The 18,941-nt window shown below is 59.1% G+C and overlaps 1 protein-coding gene across 1 annotated transcript in view; it reads left to right on the top strand.

Moving 5' to 3' along the window:
- Positions 1 to 18,941, top strand: part of KIF1A (kinesin family member 1A) — a 33,453-nt gene that overhangs the window by 1,420 nt on the left and 13,092 nt on the right. The window contains 25 exon segments of the mRNA XM_009323192.1: positions 2,915 to 2,991; positions 3,096 to 3,275; positions 3,789 to 3,854; positions 4,047 to 4,248; positions 4,583 to 4,686; positions 5,073 to 5,150; positions 5,472 to 5,537; positions 5,815 to 5,832; positions 6,208 to 6,283; positions 6,398 to 6,476; positions 6,754 to 6,896; positions 7,322 to 7,348; positions 8,814 to 8,947; positions 9,475 to 9,554; positions 9,903 to 9,978; positions 12,224 to 12,303; positions 12,592 to 12,698; positions 13,332 to 13,415; positions 13,541 to 13,721; positions 13,804 to 13,876; positions 14,127 to 14,220; positions 14,358 to 14,506; positions 14,667 to 14,845; positions 14,935 to 15,072; positions 16,016 to 16,274. Of these exon segments, the coding sequence (XP_009321467.1) occupies positions 2,915 to 2,991; positions 3,096 to 3,275; positions 3,789 to 3,854; positions 4,047 to 4,248; positions 4,583 to 4,686; positions 5,073 to 5,150; positions 5,472 to 5,537; positions 5,815 to 5,832; positions 6,208 to 6,283; positions 6,398 to 6,476; positions 6,754 to 6,896; positions 7,322 to 7,348; positions 8,814 to 8,947; positions 9,475 to 9,554; positions 9,903 to 9,978; positions 12,224 to 12,303; positions 12,592 to 12,698; positions 13,332 to 13,415; positions 13,541 to 13,721; positions 13,804 to 13,876; positions 14,127 to 14,220; positions 14,358 to 14,506; positions 14,667 to 14,845; positions 14,935 to 15,072; positions 16,016 to 16,274 (2,750 nt within the window).

Here is an 18,941-nt window from a genome sequence, read left to right as displayed (position 1 = left end):
AGCGCCCCAGCCAGCCCTTTGCTGACAGCGAAGTTTTTCTCCATGAATGGACAAACCATCGGCTAATCCCCTCAGCTGGGGGGCAGGCACTGGTGGGGGGCTCTGGTTCCTGCTTATTCTGCTGGCTGGGGGGGGCAGGAGGATGCTGGTAGTGCCAGCTGCCCCCCCTGCAGAGTGGGACTGTCTCGGTCCCCCAGCTCCTCACAGAGAAGCCAAAAATAAATGTGTTTGCGGGGAGTAACAGCAAGTTTCCCCCTTCCTGGGATTATTTGCAGAGACCCCCCCACGTACTGGGGTGGGGGAGGTTGTTGTTCTGGCTAATTCATTAAGCCCCATGGGGGGCAGCAGGGGCTGGGGGCCGGAGCAGGAAGGGGTCATCCCTTCTCTGCTGTCCTTTTCCCCCCAAACTTACAGCCGCCGCCCCCTTGGCTTGCTGTGCCGCAGCTGCCCGCCTGCCCACCAACACTACCGCTTTGTTCCCATGGCATCCCCCCCTCCATGTGGCCACGGGGACCAGCCCGGGCACCAACACCCCTGGCCCCTCTCCTGGCAGCTCCTGCCAGGATGGTGAGGAAGGAACCCCAGTTTTCATCTTGCAAGGCCATAATATTCTCCAGTCAGAGCTGTGCCTCCGTGGGCTTTAAAATACGGTGATTATTTTCTCTCCTGTGGATCTTGTGTTTTATCCTGAGTGCTTGCCTGCTTGCTACACTCTGCCATGCCGCTGGCTCTTCAGGGTGAAGATGAAGGTCATCTCCAGATGTTTTCCTCCTCCCCCTCTTGTCTGTATGTCTGTCTCCCCCCCGGCCTTTTTTAATCCCCTTTGGCTAGAGCACGAATCTTTTTGCAGCAGCTTTGCAAAAGCCCTGGGATGCCTGGTCACAGGAGAGGAAAAAAAATACCGGCGGCATCCAGCCGCACGGGGGCAAATAAACGGGAATGAAAGGGGCATGGGGAGAGCGTTTCAGCTCAAGAACGGGAGACCTGCTGCTCTCGGTGTGCTCCTCTTTCCTCTGTGTCCCTGTCTCCAGCCTGCCAGGCCAGCTGGGTGGCTGCAGCTGGGATGCCTGGAGCCACTCGGCGCCATCCCCAGCTGCTCCTCCGCCCTGTGTCCGGTGTGGGCTGGCACTGGGATGCAGAACAGCCGCCATCCTGCCCACTCCTGCTTTTGCCCCCGTTGGACTCATTTTTGGGGGGGTGATGCTCCCATTCGCTCCGGCAAGGGTCACCTCTGCAGGGCATACACAGAGCCAAGCCGAGAGCTTGGGGGGATGGGTGGCATGGCGGAGCTGCCAGGTGAAGCCCAGGAGCCATCAGAGACGTTCCATCTGACTTCTTGCATGGCCTCCACACCCGCTTCTCTTTGCAATGGCCGCTCACATGCCCTCAACACACTAACCAGGCACTGGCAGGGCTGGGCAGCCCCCATGGCTGTCCAGAAAGGCCTGGTGTCGTTTTGGTCTGGATCTCAGCAAGGCGCCTCCAAGTCCCTGTTTGCAGCTGTGGGATGGGCAGTTGCTATGGGGATGTCGCTTCCCAGCCCCTTCTCCTGAAAGAGCAGCTCTGGCTTTGGTAATTAGTCTGCGCAGGATGCAGGAGGCATCTGGAGCATCTGAGTCACGCTGCCTCCAGTGGGCAGGCAGGCAGGAAGCCAGCGCCTGGCCCCTCTGTGGCGCTGGAGCTGGGCTCCTGCCCACAGTGAGGGGGATTTGAGCAGCACCATGCTGCGGTTTCGTGATCGGGGCTGCATTCTGACCCCACTTCCCACCCTCCACCTGCCTGCCTCGCTGTCTTTTGTGGGCAGGGATGGACAGGTCTCAGGCCAGAAGTGGCGGATCCCTCCCAGGGGAGAATCTGTTGTGGCAATGGAGGAGGAATTTGGAACAGAAAGCAACCGCCATGCAGCGGGGCATCTGACCCCACAGGGAGTGGGCTGCATCATGCCTAGGGCTGCTTGGGAAGGTCCCAGCTTGAATCCTGAGCAGGCACAAGCCCTGGCCAAGCACCCGCCCCAGGGCAGGGCAGGTTGGGGCTGTGATGGAGGGAGCTCTGTTGGCCTTGGTGCTGTATGGCCTTGTCCCCAGCAGTGGCAGGGAGCAGCTGGGTGCTGCGGGCACAGGAGCTGCGCTGCGCCAACCCACAAGGTCATTTCAGTGTCGCCTAACATGGCTGATGGCTGGATCTCGTGATTACCCTGCTGGTTTGGGTTTCTTCTGACGCATCTGTTGTTTCAGAAAAAAACCCATCGTAAACGCTCTACGGGGGGCGGGGGGGGAAGTGGCGAGCGAGGAAGAGAAGTGATGCCGTCTCCAATTTCCATGGCAACGTCCTTTTCACCAGGGGATGGGAAAAAGCAGGCTCTTGTTTCTGCTGGCGGTGTAACACGAGGCATTAATTACCCTGCTGAGGCTGGGTACCCAAAAGAAAGCGCAGGGGAAGAGAGGCATGAGCTGGAGGGGGCCTGGGGGAGCCCCGATGGGGCCACAGCTGCTCCCACCCCACAGCGCCAACACGTGTGGCTTTGGGCATGGCCCCCCCAGCTGTGGGGTGAAGGAAGGGTGTGATCCTCCCGTGCCGCTGCCAGTGCTGGGCTCCCACGGGCAGGTGCCGAAGCAGGGAGGAGCCCAGGGGAAGGAGCCATTTCCCCCACACCATGCCCAGCATTTGGGCAAGGCTCTGCCCTGCTCCCTGGGCTGGTGCAGGCTCTGCTGGCTGTGGCATCTACGTCCTCTGCTGGGACTGTTGGGGTCTGAGGGCTCTGGACCCACCTGTGGAGCTGGAGAGTCCTGGTCCTGCTTTCCAGGACTGATTCAGACTGAACCCCATCACCCTTCTCCCCTCACGAATGGGATGTGGGTGGCGGGGGTACCATGGGTAGCTGGGTGGCCTCATGTTCCCATCTGTTTGCCCCTAGCTATCCTGAACCCGAAGCAGCCCAAAGAGACACCAAAAAGCTTCAGCTTTGACTATTCCTACTGGTCCCACACCACGGTAAGTGGTGGGAGGCCTGAGGCTGCCTGAAGCACTGGGCTGGGCTGGAGAGAGGCAGGAGGACCTCCTTGGCAAATTTCTCCTTGTCCCCTTCCTCTCTGCAGCCTGCAGACATCAACTATGCATCTCAGAAGCAAGTGTACCGGGACATTGGCGAGGAGATGTTGCAACATGCCTTTGAAGGCTATAATGTCTGCATCTTTGCCTATGGGCAGACGGGTGCCGGAAAATCGTACACCATGATGGGGAAGCAGGAGAAGGACCAGCAAGGCATCATCCCGCAGGTACCGCCTGGTGAAAAGCTGCCTGTTCCCATGGTCCTAGAGGGATGCCCAAAGGAAAAGTGGAGCGGGGAGGGAAGGGGGGAGCAGGGCGGGAGCGGAGCCAGGCTTTGCCAAGTTCTACCGCAGCCCTGCTGCGGCAGCGAGCCGGCACGGCTCTGCCGGAGCACAGGGGGACAAGGAGGGTCATGCTGGACTCCTCCAAAACCAGATGAATTACGGTCTGGCCACATGAGGCTGGTGTTTGTGAGCAGCAGTAGTCCAAGTGCTGAGCCCCTGCCAGCTGTGCTTGCCGAAAGCTGCTGCGTGCTGGCCTAGCAGGACGCTGGGGGGTCTCTGTGGATGCTAAGCCCCCCATATCAGCAGGGGGGGTTCTGCCAGTTCCCCAGGACCCGTCCCAGCACTCAGGGGCTCTGGTTTTTGGGGTGAGAAGGTAGAAATCCCTGTGGCCTGGGCATCCTGGGCAGGATCATCCTTCTGGTGGGAGGCTGAGCAGCCTGGCTCTTCTCTCTGCAGCTGTGTGAGGACCTCTTCTCCCGCATCAATGACACGACGAACGACAACATGTCCTACTCTGTGGAGGTAGGCACCCCATTGCCTGCCTAGTCTGGCTCCAGCCTCCCACCCGGCTCTGCAAGCCATGTCGGTGTGCAGACCCCTCTTTGGGGTGTCCCATCCCTGGGTGTGGGGTGGGTGGGCAGGGCCTGATTCTGCCTACGCACGGAGTGTCCACGTCCTGCCAGCCGCTAGCCCTGCCCGTTCCCTCTGCTCTAGGTGAGCTACATGGAGATATACTGTGAACGCGTGAGGGACCTCCTGAACCCCAAGAACAAGGGGAACCTCCGGGTGAGGGAGCATCCCCTTATGGGCCCGTATGTTGAGGACCTTTCCAAGCTGGCTGTGACCTCCTACAATGACATCCAGGACCTCATGGACTCTGGGAACAAGGCCCGGTGAGTTGGGGGAGCAGGAGATGGTCAGGATTTGGAGAGCTTGCAGACATCTCCAGAAGGTCCCTGCTTAACTTCCTCGCTTTGCTGATCTGGCTGCTCTGGAGGTGACAGTCCCCTCCTGTCTGAGCATTGGATACCCCCACACTTATTTTCACTTTACCTCCTTCCTGCTCTCAAAACACCCTGGAGCCAGCAGGAGAAAGCCTGGACTTTTGCATGCCTCCTCCCAGAGTCCTCTCCTGTCCTCCAGACTTGCCTTCCCATCATGTACCCTGTCCTGAAATGAGCCTTGGCCCCAGCACCAGCTGCTCCAGTGTCCCCTGCAGAATGTCATACCTCCCTGTCCTCTCCCCGCAGCTGCCACTAACATGAACGAGACCAGCAGCCGCTCCCATGCTGTGTTCAACATCATCTTCACGCAGAAGCGGCACGATGCCGAGACAGACATCACCACTGAGAAGGTGAGAGCAGAGCCTGGGTGACTCGGGGGAACGCGCATGGACCTGGGAAAGGCTTTGTGTGCTATTGACAGCACTTGGGGTGAGATGGTGTGGCCTGATGGAGGGTTGAAACAGGATGGAGATAAGTCCCAGGCACATGCTGGACTCATGGTCCCTCAAGGGACTGGCCCCCGGACAGGGTATTTGGCAGTTGGTGCCCTCCAGCCCTGCCTGCAAGGATGTTAGCCCTGCTCCTGGCCAAATCCTGGCAAGGATGACCCCAAAGAGCCCACCTCTGCCTTCAGAGCATTGTCACCTTGCAAGAGGTCTTTGCTCCCTCCTCAGTTCTGTGCTGGAGCCTGGTTTGCTGTGCCTGCCAGGGCTGACAGCCTCATCTCTGCCTGCAGGTCAGCAAAATCAGCTTGGTGGACCTGGCAGGGAGTGAGCGAGCCGATTCCACTGGTGCGAAGGGCACAAGACTAAAGGTGAGAGCTGGCACAAGGTCCCCTTCTGCCGCTGGGGACGCCATGTCCTGCCCCCTCGTCCCCAACTGTGACATCTCCTTTCCTTGCCTGGTTCCTTGCCCACTACGCTGCCACAATCCTTGATGGGGTTTTGTTTGAAATCTGCCCAGTGCCAGTTCCACTGGGGTCCATGAGTCCCAGCTGGGAGGTGCTGGTTACCCAGTAAGACCAGCTGCTCTTTGCCCACCCTGTACTGGGACTTCCTCATCCTCCTGGAGCACCGGGCTTTAGCGCCGCTCTGAAATGGGGCCTGAGCATCTGGGCTTTTCCTCTCTCTGCTAGGAAGGAGCAAACATCAACAAGTCCTTGACCACGCTGGGGAAAGTCATCTCTGCCCTGGCCGAAATGGTAGGTAGCTGGAGCCCAGATGAGTGGCAGCACTGCGGGGGAATGGGCTCAGATCAGCAGGGATGGGCTCAGCTCTGAGGGATGGAGCATCCCGGCTCCAGGAGACAGGCAGATACATCCCAAGCTGTCCCCAGGGCTGGGACAAGCTGGGCTGGTGAGGCTGCCATCTCCCCAGGGATTTGCGCCTGCCGCTCTCTGCTTGGGGGACGGGGAGCTGTTGTGGGCGCCAAGGAGGGGAGCAGCTCACTTAAAACAGTCTCTCCACTTTTCTTTGCAGGATTCGGGGCCGAACAAGGTAGGTGCCCTGGCTGGGCTGGGGAAGGGGGGGTTGGTTTTTAGCACAGGCGGGTGGGAGTGGGTCGCATGGTGGTGTGGGGGTGAGGCTCTTCCTGGACCCAAGCCACACTTCTCCTGGGGGCTGGCAGAGCCCTTGGCATCCTCATCACCCTCCTCACCCTGTGGCTCTCAGTACTCAGCGTTAAACAACTGCCTGGCCCAGGCAGAGCATTTCACAGGCAGGACCTGTGGAACTGAGCAGAGCTGCCTGAGGTTGCGGTAGCTAGGCAGAGCCATCCTCCTCCGAATCCCCATGACTGGGGACTGGCTGTCACCTTCCCTTTGAAGTGAGCAGGCAGCCTGACAGCCCTTCCCTCCACTTTCTATCCCCCAGAACAAAAAGAAGAAGAAGACGGATTTCATCCCGTACCGGGACTCAGTGCTGACCTGGCTGCTGCGGGAGAACCTGGGTGAGGACATGGGTGGGAGGTACGGGCTTGGCGGCAGGGCTAGCTGCCGAGTGGAGGGTGACAGCTGGCACGGGGACCAGCATCTCCCTGACGCAAGTGTATCTCTCCGGGCAGGGGGCAACTCCAGGACAGCCATGGTCGCTGCTCTCAGTCCTGCCGACATCAACTATGATGAGACCCTCAGCACCCTCAGGTAGGAAGAAGTACCCTTGTCCCCCCACAGCGGGTGAGGGTAGGGAGGGTCTCTGAAACCCAAGCACTGCCACGTGCTCTCCTCACCTCTGTGGCAACCCTGGCTGGGGAGATACTGTGGGGGGACCCTGCAACCTCAGACAAGAGGCCAAAGGACTGCCCCGGCACTGGGATCCTCCAAAGGATCGCTTGCTGGAGTGGCTCAGTGGTACTCCCGCTTGCCCAGCAGCTGGGGGTTTGCCCCCCCTGCCACTGCTCAGGGCTCTGCCCTTCCCTAGGTACGCCGACCGTGCCAAGCAGATCCGCTGCAACGCTGTCATCAATGAGGACCCCAACAACAAGCTCATCCGGGAGCTGAAGGATGAGGTGGCACGCCTGCGCGACCTTCTCTACGCCCAGGGCCTTGGGGACATCATTGACAGTAGGTACCGCCTAATACTCTCTGGCAGTGGCTCCAGGCAGAGGTGGGCTGGAGTCCCCCCTGCCTGTTGGGGCTGGCGTCCCCGCAGCTGCCCTGCATCCTGCTCTGCTGGGCATGCGGCGGCATCACGCTGCCGAAGCGTAGCTGGGACGCCTCCGGTGAGCCCCTGGGCATCTGTTCACAACCCCCAGCCCACTCCTATAAGCAGGAGGAGCTGCTTTACACCAGCAGACCTCCCTTTCTCCCCCTCCACCTCCCGTCTTCAGCATCCTGCAGCCGGCAGAGGTGCCAGGAAGATGTTCCCAGGGCTGCGCCTGCCTGTGGCCTCTCCTCTGTGTGCTGTTGGAAATCCTACTGAGATGAACCCACTCCTGTTCTGTTCTCTCTGTCTTACCTCCGCTCCCTGCCCTCTCTCTCTCTCTTAGCCCATCCTGCTGCAGGAGGATCCAAATGTGTGTATTCCCCATCACTGGTACTCTCTGTTGCTTCATGGCTTTTGGGAGGCATAGGCTGTGCGCAGGGGCACCTGTGCAGCATGGGGAAGGGCTCCATGTAGCTGGCCCCAGCTGATGGAGAGGCGCTTGCCCACAGGCTGGCCGTCCCCAGGGAGCTGGCAAAGGGGATGGTGGCAGAGTCGTGGTTAGCACCTGGGCTTGGGATAGCGCTCGGAGGGACCAATGTCCTCCCCCTCCCCCATGCCAAGGGCCTGATCCCCCGGGGACTCCTTCCTCCATGCTGTCATGATGTTTCCTGTTGCTGCTGCTGCTGCTTCTGCTGGCGCTGGGGCTTGTCGGGACTGGAGCCCGGCACGGCGCTTGGGCGGGCTGGCACGGTGCTCTCCTGATAGAGGGGTGTGTGGTGACGGCCAGGAGGTTTTTGCCTGTGGATAAGCACTATCGCCCCATCCCTGCCGGGCCAGGCAGTGTAGCCAGGCTGTGGCAAGCCTGCTGAGATGAGGACCTGGCCTGCCCCCTCCTGGCTCGGCTCCCCCAGGCGTGGGCTGATGGAGATGGGTGACTAACGCTGCACCCACTAACCTGTGCCTTGCCCGCCTCTGGCACAGTGTGCCAAGCCCCTGTGACTTCTTGGGGCTGGAGGAGCATCTCTGATACCTCAGAGCATCTCTAATACCTCAATCCCTTTGCCATGGGAGCCGGTGGCAGCTGATGCTCGGGGTGCTGGCAGGCAAGCGCTGCTGCCTGTAATGGGTGTGTTGCCACTCTGCTCTCACTTTGCTCTCTCTCTCTGGCTGCCTGGCCAAGGCACTGCTCCAGTGGGCTGGGGGCTTGGCCTCTGCCAGTGAGGGGATCCCATGGCTCCTCCTGCTCCGTCCCCCCAACCCCTTTGTAGGGTGGAGGGCCACCGCCTCTCCTCCCCTTCCCTTCTCATTCTCTGTCCCCAGATCCAGCTAATCTGGGGCAGCCGGGCAGAGAAAACCACCTGGGCTGCATCAGTGGGGGAGGATGACAGGGGCAGCGGCACGCTCTTGGCGAGGATGGTTGATCCCAGACCTGATGGCTGCAGGATCTGGTGTTGCAAAAAAGCATCCCCAGGAGCCCAGGAAGGCTCCAGGGCTATTCCTGCAGCTGCTTCCCAAAACAGCCCCATGCTTCTGGGGGGCTGCCTGGGCTGGGGGAGGGATGCGCGTGCCCTTGCCCTGCTGCTGCCTGCGCCGCTGTCCTATCGCCTGTGCCTTTTCCTTGTAATTCCTGGCTTTCTTCTCGACACACCCAGCCACTCTTTTTTTTTCCCAACAGCTTTTCTTGTCTCTATCTTTCTCTTTCTCTCTCTCTTCCTGTCCATGTGTCTTTCCCTGGCCCATCCCTCCTTCCCCGCCCGTAGATGTGTCCGACTTTGAGAACAATAATGATGCTAGAGGGGCAGAGCTGAGTCACCGCCATGACAATCTCTCCACAGTGACCAATGCCATCGCCGGGATCAGCCCCTCTTCCTCCCTGTCGGCCTTGTCCAGCCGCGCCGCCTCCGTCGCCAGCCTCCACGAGCGCATCATGTTTGCTCCGGGCAGTGAAGAGGCAATTGAAAGGCTCAAGGTAAGACGCTGGCGCCTGGCAGGATGGAGGGCTCAGCTCAACGCTTTTGCACTGAGGCTTGTGGCGGGGGCTCAGTATTTTCTGGAAACCCATTATGGGTGATTCTCACGGGAAGTGGTGCTTGGGCATGCTCTTGCAGAGCGGACAGACTCAGAGCTGCCCCGTGCTCTGGACTGCTGGCCGGGAGAGGGTTTGGTGTGGTAGGGTCCACCTGGTGCTGCCATCTTCCCTGTGGGGTGACTGCTACCTTTGCCCTGCGGGACGGGCGCTTCTGGCTCGGGATGGGCGCTCCCGGCTCAGCATGGCGCAGGAGCGGGCTGGCAGCAAGATGATGGAGAGGCTGGTCTTTGTGCCTCACTCTTTGAAGATGGGGATGATAGAAAGACGTGGGTGAAATGCTGCCACGGCTCGTTTAAACCAGCCTGAAACTGGGACCATTGTCCCGCTGCGACATGCTGGGCTGGCAGAGCAGGCAGGTCTGCTGCCCGTAGGATGCGTTAACCCCCTGCTAACCCCACACTTGCCAGGAAACAGAGAAGATCATCGCGGAGCTGAACGAGACATGGGAGGAGAAGCTGCGGAGGACGGAAGCAATCCGGATGGAGAGGTAGGTGGGTTGGGGTGGGATGGGATGGCGTGGGGTGGGGTTCCCCAGGCATCTCCCCTCCTCTGCACTTTGCCTACAGCAGTTCAGTTCCTGGGAGCAGCCAGGCAATTTGACCATCCAGACGTATCCTGGCTGCCCCCTGGGCACCCCAGTGCCCACCACGTTAGCCTGCACGGACGTGGTCTGCTCTGAGAAACTCTCCTGAGGCATGGAGAGAATGGAAGCAAGCCCTATGGCTGCGATTCACAGGGCAAACTCGTGGGCTTGGGTCCTGTCCTGGGCTTGTCTAGTGCCGGCTCCAGGGGCTCGTGGGGCTTTGACAGGCTCTTTTTTCCCTTTCTCCTTCAGGGAAGCGTTGCTGGCCGAAATGGGGGTGGCCATGAGGGAGGACGGAGGCACCTTGGGTGTTTTCTCTCCTAAAAAGGTAGGATCATCTTATTCTCTTCTTCCTGGCAAATGAAGACTGGTTTGTACCCCCATAGCGCCTTTCCGACCTCCCCTGTCACTGCTGGCCAGCCCCGAATATTTCACTAGCCTTTTCTTGGCTCTGAAACCTACATGGGAAAATCCCAGTGTTGACCCTGCTGGGTACAAACATCGGTAGAAACACATGGCTAAATGTCCAGCCCCCATTGCCTGGATGCTTCCCCCATTCAGGTGGCGCTTCACTGACGATCACTGTGTTGGACTTCAGTGTCAGCTTATAAAAATCCATACTTTGGACTATTTGAAATTGCCGCCCCTGAAACTGGCAAGTCCTCGCTGAGAAATGTGGGTGTGGAAACATTCCATACACTTTGTTGCTTTTAGCATCCTGGGAAGTATTTTCTAAGAAAATACTGGCTGTGCCCCAAAGAGTTAGTGTGGCAGCGAACCCTGCCAAGCACCAGTTACAGCACATCGCTGCCCCTCGCTCGTCTGTATAATCATTGTGGTAGTGACATCCAGTTCACAGCCCCAACCCCATGAAGCCTGCAGAGCAGCATGGGCTGCCGAGGTGCAGGCACGTGCGGGTAGGACCAGGGCACACTCGCTCAGCTCTCCCACTGCACCGAGGGATGCTCTGAGAGCTGCCCTGGCAGGTGATGCTGGTTGGCTTGGCCAAACATCTTAGTAGATGCGTGTGTCCCCAGCTAAGGTGGTGACATTTGATGATGAAGGCTTCAGGACCTTCCCCTTCTGTGCCTTGGCATGGCTTTTAGGACAAATTTCTACACCGTCATCTTTGTTTCTCATTCTCATCCTAGCCACTGCCTCTTAGGACCCCAGACCTTTGTGTAGAAAGTGTGGGGGTTTATTTGCCAAAGCAGGTTGGTCTTGGAGGTGGGGCATTGCTGTGGTGGTCTTGGTGCCTCCTTGCTTTTCAGCTGTCTGGTGGGTGGAAACTCCTCTGACTTCTCCTGTGGCTAGCGAGGAAAGTTAGCATTGATAGCGTGCAAAACCCTGTTTCGTTAAGGGCAAAGCCGGGCAGGACTTTGTTCTCCTGCTGTATGCTGGGGTGGTTACATCTCCAAGGAGCTCAGTGGAAGGTAGAACATCTGCCTTCTACTAGCCAGCCTTGCAAATCTGGAGAAAAACTGCAAGCTGAAGGAGTGTCAGACCCCAGGGCTACGTGTCTGCCTAGAGGGGCCTGAGGTTAAATGTTACAGCCAATTTATTCCTGCCAGCCACCGTGGAGAAGAGCCTGTGTTTCCCTTGACCTCCAGCTCTCCTGCACCATTTGGAGTGAGTCTCTTCTATCAGCCAGGGCTCACAGCACTGTTGTGACAGGGAAACCTCTGCATGCTGGGTGTCAGTGGGCTGATAAGATGTTTCTTATGTTCTCTATTCTTATTTCTGGGAAACTCGGAACTTCACCCACTGATACTCACGGGACTTTGCCTGTTGCCTGAAGGTGCAATCACAGCAGCTTGTGATGGGGTGAGATAAGCTAGCTGCAGCCAGAGAAGTCTGTGGCTGGGGGAGAAACTTCCCTCTCATCAAGAACAAAGTAATTTGTAACCCAGGGGAAGAAAGTGATGGGAGGGAACTGTTAGGAAGGAGACCAGGGAGTGAAATTCAGCCTGGAGATACGGCTTCAGGTCTCCACCACTTTTGGTTGAACCTCTGGTCTGGGACCTGCTCTTTTAGGTGCTTCATCTGTCCTTGTACCATCAGTGGAGGAAAACGGGCACTTTTAGTTTCTCTTATCCTAAACCAACCGCTGCATGGGACATGTCTCTGCCTCAGTTACACTGTCCGCAGTGGAGCTGGGGGCTATGGTGAGGCAAGGGCCTGTGGACATGCAGTGTAGGTGAGCAGGGTCCCGCCCTAGGAGACACTAAGCCCTATCAGGGACTCTCCATGGGAAATGTTTGGTTGCGTGTTGGGCCTGTTTGCAACATGAATTTCCAAAGGCAGCCGGTGGAAGGGTGCCCAGGGCTCAGCCCTTTGAGGAGGAAGGCAAGGAGGCATGTGGAGGCAGGTCATCCTCATCCCGGCTGCTTGGTTCTCTGCAGTCTCCTTGAAAAGTACTTGCCTGGGCATGTTGTCCTGGAGCTACAGAGGGCAGGAGAGCCCATGCAGGCAGCAGCCTGAGGTGCTGCTGAGTTCCCACCTCCCTCAGGAGCATCCCTCAGTGTACGGGTCGACGGGGTGCACCAGGTTGACTCCTTGTTCGTCTCTCCCAGACACCCCACTTGGTCAACCTGAACGAGGATCCACTCATGTCCGAGTGTCTTCTCTACTACATCAAGGACGGGATAACGAGGTGAGGGCCAGGTCTCGTGGAGTGGTGGGAGCCTAGCCCATATCTCAGTGCCTGACTTGCCTGGTGGGCAGCCTGGTGACAGCTGTCCCTGGGCTGGGCACCATTCTTGGGGCATCCCCAAAGTGCCATAGCCATGTGGTAACAATGTATTTGCCTGGCAATCTTGTTAGGGACATTGGTCCTGCTGTGCACCAAGGGCTGCTCCTGTCAGCTCCAAGGATGGTTTTGGGGGGAGGCCCAAGGAGGGGCTGCTTTAAGGAAGGATCAAGCTGGGTTTCCCCCTGGCAGGGTTGGCCGGGAAGATGCAGAGAAGAGGCAGGACATCGTTCTCAGCGGGCACTTCATTAAGGAAGAGCACTGCCTTTTCCGCAGCGACACCAAAACCGGTGGTGAAGGTATTCCTTGTCTGAAGGGACTCCACCTCCGGTGACCCCAGTCCCTCTGTGTGTCCCCAGCACCTGCCCCCAGCTGGGGATCCTGCCCTCCTCAGATTGTGGGGCTCTCCCACATGACTGCGGCCTCTCCGTGCTTCCAGAGCGAGCTATGGCCCTCACTTAGCTGGGAGGGAAGCTCGTGCAAGGCACGTGGAAGCTGCTGTGGTGAGGCAAGCCAGGGAGACCAGGGCAGGAGGGAAGAGCAGACCATCGATGATTCCCCCACCCAAGACGCAGAGCAGAGCTCTCTTCACCCTGCAAACCAGCAGGAACCTGGGGGTGAAAGGGCTTTGGGAGATGAGCCTGGAGATGCATGCTGGAGGCTTTGATCTCCTCTCATGTCCAGTCTCCAACTGCTTTTAGTCCTTGGGGCTGCTCTGATTAACATGAGGTTGGCCTAGCTCTGTTGGTTGCCCAGGGTGTGGGTGCTACTGGTGGGTACCCCGGTGTCCCCCCACTCCACGTCTGGGGTGCTGGCCGGGGCAGCTCTCCCTTTCCGAGGCTGCAGGAGCAGCAGAGCAGGAGATGCAGGATTTATCCCTCTGCTTCCACCTTACCTTTGCTCCCTCTCTCCCCCTCCCACCATCTCTGCAGTAATAGTGACCCTGGAGCCCTGTGAAGGTGCCGACACCTATGTGAATGGCAAAAAGGTGACGGAGCCCAGCATCCTGCGCTCAGGTGGGTCCCCGGAGCCGGCACGCCCAGCACTGCTCTAACCCGCCTCCCTCCATCCCATAGGGCCCTGCAGGTTGTCCCACATTAAACCCACGCCCTTTCTCCCCACCACACATGCATCCCTGTAGGAAACCGCATCATCATGGGGAAGAGCCATGTCTTCCGCTTCAACCACCCCGAGCAGGCTCGGCAAGAGCGGGAGCGGACCCCGTGCGCCGAGACCCCTGCTGAGCCTGTTGACTGGGCTTTCGCCCAAAGAGAGCTGCTGGAGAAGCAGGGCATCGACATGAAGCAGGAGATGGAGCAGCGGTGAGGGCATGGGGACTGGGGCGATGGGGAGTTGGCTATCCACCTGCAGGCTGGTCATCTGCTCCTTCCCTGTTTGTCCCAGGCTCCAAGAACTGGAGGACCAGTACCGGAGGGAGCGGGAGGAGGCGAATTACCTTCTTGAGCAGCAGAGGCTGGTAGGTGGCCAGGACCTGGCTCCTTCTGAGGCTGCCCAGGCATGACTGAGTCCTGGCAGATGTTTGTATGGGGTGGCTCTGTGTGTCCTAAAAACAAGGGCAAACCTGTTGTTCCTGGGGTTGTCCCCATAAACATGGATCCAGAGGAGGGAGGATGCCGGGTTCCTGCGGGGGGTAGAAGCGCTATGTGGCAGCATGGAGGAAGGTCACACCTTGTGTGTTGCATCATCCCTCTCCCTGCTTCCCCTAGGACTACGAGAGCAAATTGGAGGCTTTGCAGAAGCAGATGGACTCTAGGTATTACCCTGAGGCAAACGAGGAAGAGGAAGAACCTGAGGATGAAGGTGAGGGCTGGGTGCCACCACAGGGTTTTGATGCTCTCTGTGGGAGCAAGAAGAGTGGACTGCGGGTCCCCTGTGCATCTCTGCGCCAATGTCTTCCCTCCCAGTGGTGGGGTGACTGTCCCTCCGTGTCCCCACAGTGCAGTGGACAGAGCGGGAGTTCGAGCTGGCCCTCTGGGCCTTTAGGAAGTGGAAGTGGTACCAGTTCACCTCCCTCCGCGACCTACTCTGGGGCAATGCCATCTTCCTCAAGGAAGCCAACGCCATCAGTGTGGAGCTGAAGAAGAAGGTGGGTGCCTGGGGCTCTTCTCTGGCTTGCTGCGGCACCCATGGCAGAGGCCACAAGCATGGGCAGCCGAGGAAGTGCCGAGGAAGGGGGTTGCTGAAGGCACTGCACAGAGCCCGCTGTCCTCCCAGGCGGCTCACCATCCCCCTCTGCCCCTCTTCAGGTCCAGTTCCAGTTCGTGCTCCTCACGGACACGCTGTACTCGCCTCTCCCTCCTGACCTGCTGCCTCCCGATGCCGCCAAGGACCGGGAGAAGCGGCCATTCCCCCGAACCATTGTGGCTGTAGAGGGGCAGGACCAGAAGAACGGGGCAACGCATTACTGGACCCTGGAGAAGCTGAGGTGGGTGAACGATGCCCGTGCCAGAGAGGGCGTGGCTGGCCTCAGCCCAGTTTCTCACTGCTGCCTACCGCATCCCCCTCTGCCTGCAGGCAACGCCTGGACTTGATGCGTGAAATGTATGACCGTGCAGCAGAAGTGCCTTCTAGCGTCATTGAGGACTGTGACAATGTGGTGACCGGCGGAGATCCTTTCTATGACCGCTTCCCCTGGTTCAGGCTGGTTGGCAGGTGAGCGCTTCGGCTCCTTCAAAGCGCGGCTGGGACCTGCAGGCAGCCCTGCGGGAAGAAGTGCCGCCAGCTCTGCCATGCGCAGAGCGTTCATTTCCCTGGGGCTGTGCTGCGGGAGGATGTGTTGCCCCCCGGTGCTGGTCAGGGCCCATCTTGCCTGCGATGGCTCTCCTCTGCATTGGCTGCCGGGACCCCAAGGGACCCGCGAGCTGCTGGCAACGCTCCCGCTGCCTGCTGTAACACAGTGCTGTGAGGCACGGGCTCTTGGCTTGCTGCTGTTGGGAGGCGGGGGGCCATGGCCGTCCAGCAGACCGAGAGCCCGTGCCGTTGCAACCTCTGCCCTGGCAGGCACGCGTCCATGTGCACGCGTTGGTGTCCAAGCATCCGTCTGTATGGTATGTGCTGTGTATCTCCGTGGGCTTCCCGCATGCCGGTTTGAAGGGTGCAGTGCCGGCAACAAGGATGGGCCACCCCAGAGAAGGGGTCTGCCCCGGCGGGCAGAGGGAGCAGGGGGCTGAGCCGCACGGCCCAACCAACCGCACCTGCCATGGAAGCATCCCCCCTGTGCCACAGCACGTGGAGAGATTCCCTTCGGCAGCGGGGGTGGTGGCGAGCATCGTGCCACCCACTCCGTCCCTGCGTTGCCCACAAAGCCAGCGAGGGGAATCCCCACTGTTTGCACCAGTTCCTTGGGTCGCTCTTTTCTCCACCCTTTATAGCCAACAACCATTGGTGGCTTCCTTTAGAGATGCACTGGACGGGCAGGTCTTTATTTCCCGATGTCCCTTGGTTTAAGCAGAAAAAACACCCCCCCCAAAACCCAGAAAAAAAAAAAAGGAAAAAAAAACCCCAACCCCCCAAAAAAGCAAAATTCCTATTCTTGCTCTCTCTGTTTGGAACAGCTGGTGTTAACCTGTCTTCTATCTTGTTGTACTAACCTTAGTTCAGATATCTCTGGCTGCAACAGCTCTCCTCTTTTCAACACATGCATGAGCGAGCGCATGGCTGATCTCACCCCCTCCCCTACCTTCTCGAACCCCGACTCCGACATCACCGAGCCTGCTGACGAGCAGCACCACGGGCAGGAGGAGGAGGAGGAGGAGGAGGAGGAGGCGGAGGACCTGGAGGAAGACATCTTTCCGGAGTGCCCGCTGTGTGATGGCCGGGATCCATTTTACGACCGCTCCCCCCTGTTCAGTTTAGTAGGAAGGTTGGTGAGGTTTTAGGAGAGCATGCCGGGAAGGAACTAGCTCTTTCGCATGAGGGAACTGCTTTCGGACACGACTCCCACCTCTGGGGCATCCCGGAGGGGCAGGGGGTAGCCAGCCGGCTGGGATTGCCACCGAGGCTGGGGCACCTGGCGGGGCGGCGAGGTGCCCACCAAGGTAGGGCTGTGACGAGCACAGCGGTGGTGGGGGATAGTGGGGGAAGACGGACGGCGCCAACTCTGCTGGAGACCCTTTAGGCAGGTCCCTCTTCGGGGCGGCCCCCGGAAAGGGGAGCTCTGCTGTGTCTCCAGCACCAAAGGAGCCAGGGGAGCCGCATGGGGGTCTTGGTCCTGGGCATTTCTGTCCTAGGGAGGGCCACCTCCCACCTGGCTTGGGGTGACCCTGTGGTGCTGCTGGCTGGGGACACACAGGCACTTCAAAGCTGTGCGTGCCTCTGGCACCGGCTTGGCCATCCTGGCTGTGTCGGTCAGTGTGAGCCCCCCCGGACATGGAGGCTTGGATGTCCCCAGGCAGTCAGGGGGACAAAGCTGAGGGGAGTGAGGGGAGAGCTGGGCACAGGATGGAGAGGAGGGCTCTGTGAAAAGTGGTGTTTTCTCTCGCCACCTGTACCCAGTGCTTGGCTTGGGGCCATCCCTGCCAGCTTGGCACAGGAGATGTCCAGGGAGGTCGTGGGGACCCGGGTGCAGGCTGCAACTCCTCCTTGACTCCAGCCAAGGACAAGAGCTTTGATTTCTCATAGCTGTGGCCAGGAGACCCCCGTGGGCTCCATCAGTCTTGGCCTGGAGAAACCTACCAGCCACCGCAAAACCGGCTGTGCTGCCAAACCCGGTCGCAATCTGCCCATCCCCAAAATGGGATTCGGTGCTGCCGGCTCTGCTCCGGTGTTTTCCCAAGGGGATGTGCACCTGGAGCAGGTCCCAGAGCCTCTGCCCCAGGCAGGAGCCAGAGGAGCTCATGACAGTGAACCTCTCCCCACTGGGTCTGCCCTTATGGGTGGAGCTGGAGCTCCTCTTCCTTGGTGTGCTAAAGCCAGGCTTATCCCTGCCAGCCAGGGTGTGGGCAGCAAGGTGGGAAGGAGTGGGACCAGCGCAGGCAGAGAGGGTGGAGGTGGGGTAAGAGTCCTGCAGCCTCAGACCGAAAGAGCTGGGTTCTTCCCCCTTTTTTTTCTTTTTTCCTTTTTTCCTTATTTAAAAAAAGAAAACATCAAAAAAAACCCCAAACTCTCGGGGGCACCTCAAAAAACCAAACAAGGCCCTGCGGCAGCAGCCCCGCTCCATGCTGGGGGCACATTCCCTGGAGCTCGGCACCTTCCGACTTCTTTTGAGTCTGCCCTGGGTTTGGCTCCCCGCGCAGCAGCTCTGCCGGCCACATTTCTTGTGAAGTGTGCTTGGATTAGTTTATGATTGGATCATTGTCTTTGATTTTTTTCCCTTTCTTTTTTTTCTTTTTTTTTTTTTATTTTTATTTTTGGGGTTTTTTTTTTAGCTGCTGGCTCTATCTCTCCAAAGCTTTAGCAAAAATTGGGGTTATTTCACTTTTGTCTTCCTTTGGAAAGGCTTTTCTTTGGTCTGAGCATGCCATCTTTGCACCTCACCAATCTTGTGGTTAGTGTCCCTGCCCTCCTTCCTCTAGTGACACACTTGTCCCCCTCCTCCCCGCGATTTCGGGCGGGTGGGCGCACCCAGATCCCTGTGCTTTTGAGACCTCCCTGTGGTCGCAGGACTCTGCCCTGGGCATACGGTCCTGCTGGGAAGCCCTGGCATGGTCCAGCCACTTGTCCCTGGTGGCCTCCGAGAAGAGATGGGGTGAGACGGGCCTGGCAGGAGACGGTGATGGGGCATCACCTTTGCTTGCACAACTTGAATCCTTGGAGATGCTTTGGGTGGAAAAAGCCTCCAGTGGCTGGAGGTCGATGGGAGTCACCAGAGCAGGGGGAACTTCTGAACTTTGAGGCTTGGGCTGCAAATGCAGGGCTGGGGCCTCCTGCAAGAGCCCCCTGGGCACTTTCAGGTGCCATTGGATGTCTGCAAAGACACCTGTGAGGTTGGGATGTCGTGAGCAGCACTGCCAGCCGCCTGGCAATGCAACCCTCATGGGAGCCTCCTGAAGCAGAAGTGTCCTTGCTGGCCCCAGCACCATCCCACCCCATGACACTCGAAGACGCTGCATGTCAAGACGCTGGTGGGTGCCCCAGGGAGGGGTACTGGGTACCCCATACCACCTCTTGCTGGGAGTGGTGCCGCCCCACAGGCAAGGGCGGTTTGCACCAGTCAGCAGGGAGCTTGGTGCCAAAGGCTGTGGAGGTGACTTGTGACCGCTGAGGGCATGGCGCGCTGCCATTGCCAGAGCGCCAGAAGGACCGTCAAATGGCAAGCTGGCTGGCGGCGAGGTTGAGGAAGGCGGCAAGAGGAGGCAAAATGCTCAAGAAACAGGGAGCTGCAGCCTGGCAGGAGGTGCCGGCAGAGATGTGGTGTGGCCATCATGTTGAACCCTGGCATGGTAGCATTGGTGACCTGGACGCCATGGAGGATGGCAGGGAGGCTCAGACCTGCTACACGGGGAGCTCCTTCCTCACCCACAGGGAGAAGCCAGCTGTGCTGTCCCTGTGATGCGCTGGCAGGTGGCCCGGGACCCTGAAGC

This window comes from Pygoscelis adeliae, unplaced genomic scaffold (assembly GCF_000699105.1).
Source record: "Pygoscelis adeliae isolate BGI_AS28 unplaced genomic scaffold, ASM69910v1 Scaffold544, whole genome shotgun sequence".
NCBI classification, from domain to species: Eukaryota; Metazoa; Chordata; class Aves; order Sphenisciformes; family Spheniscidae; genus Pygoscelis; species Pygoscelis adeliae.
This window is presented reverse-complemented; position numbering and strand designations above follow the sequence as displayed.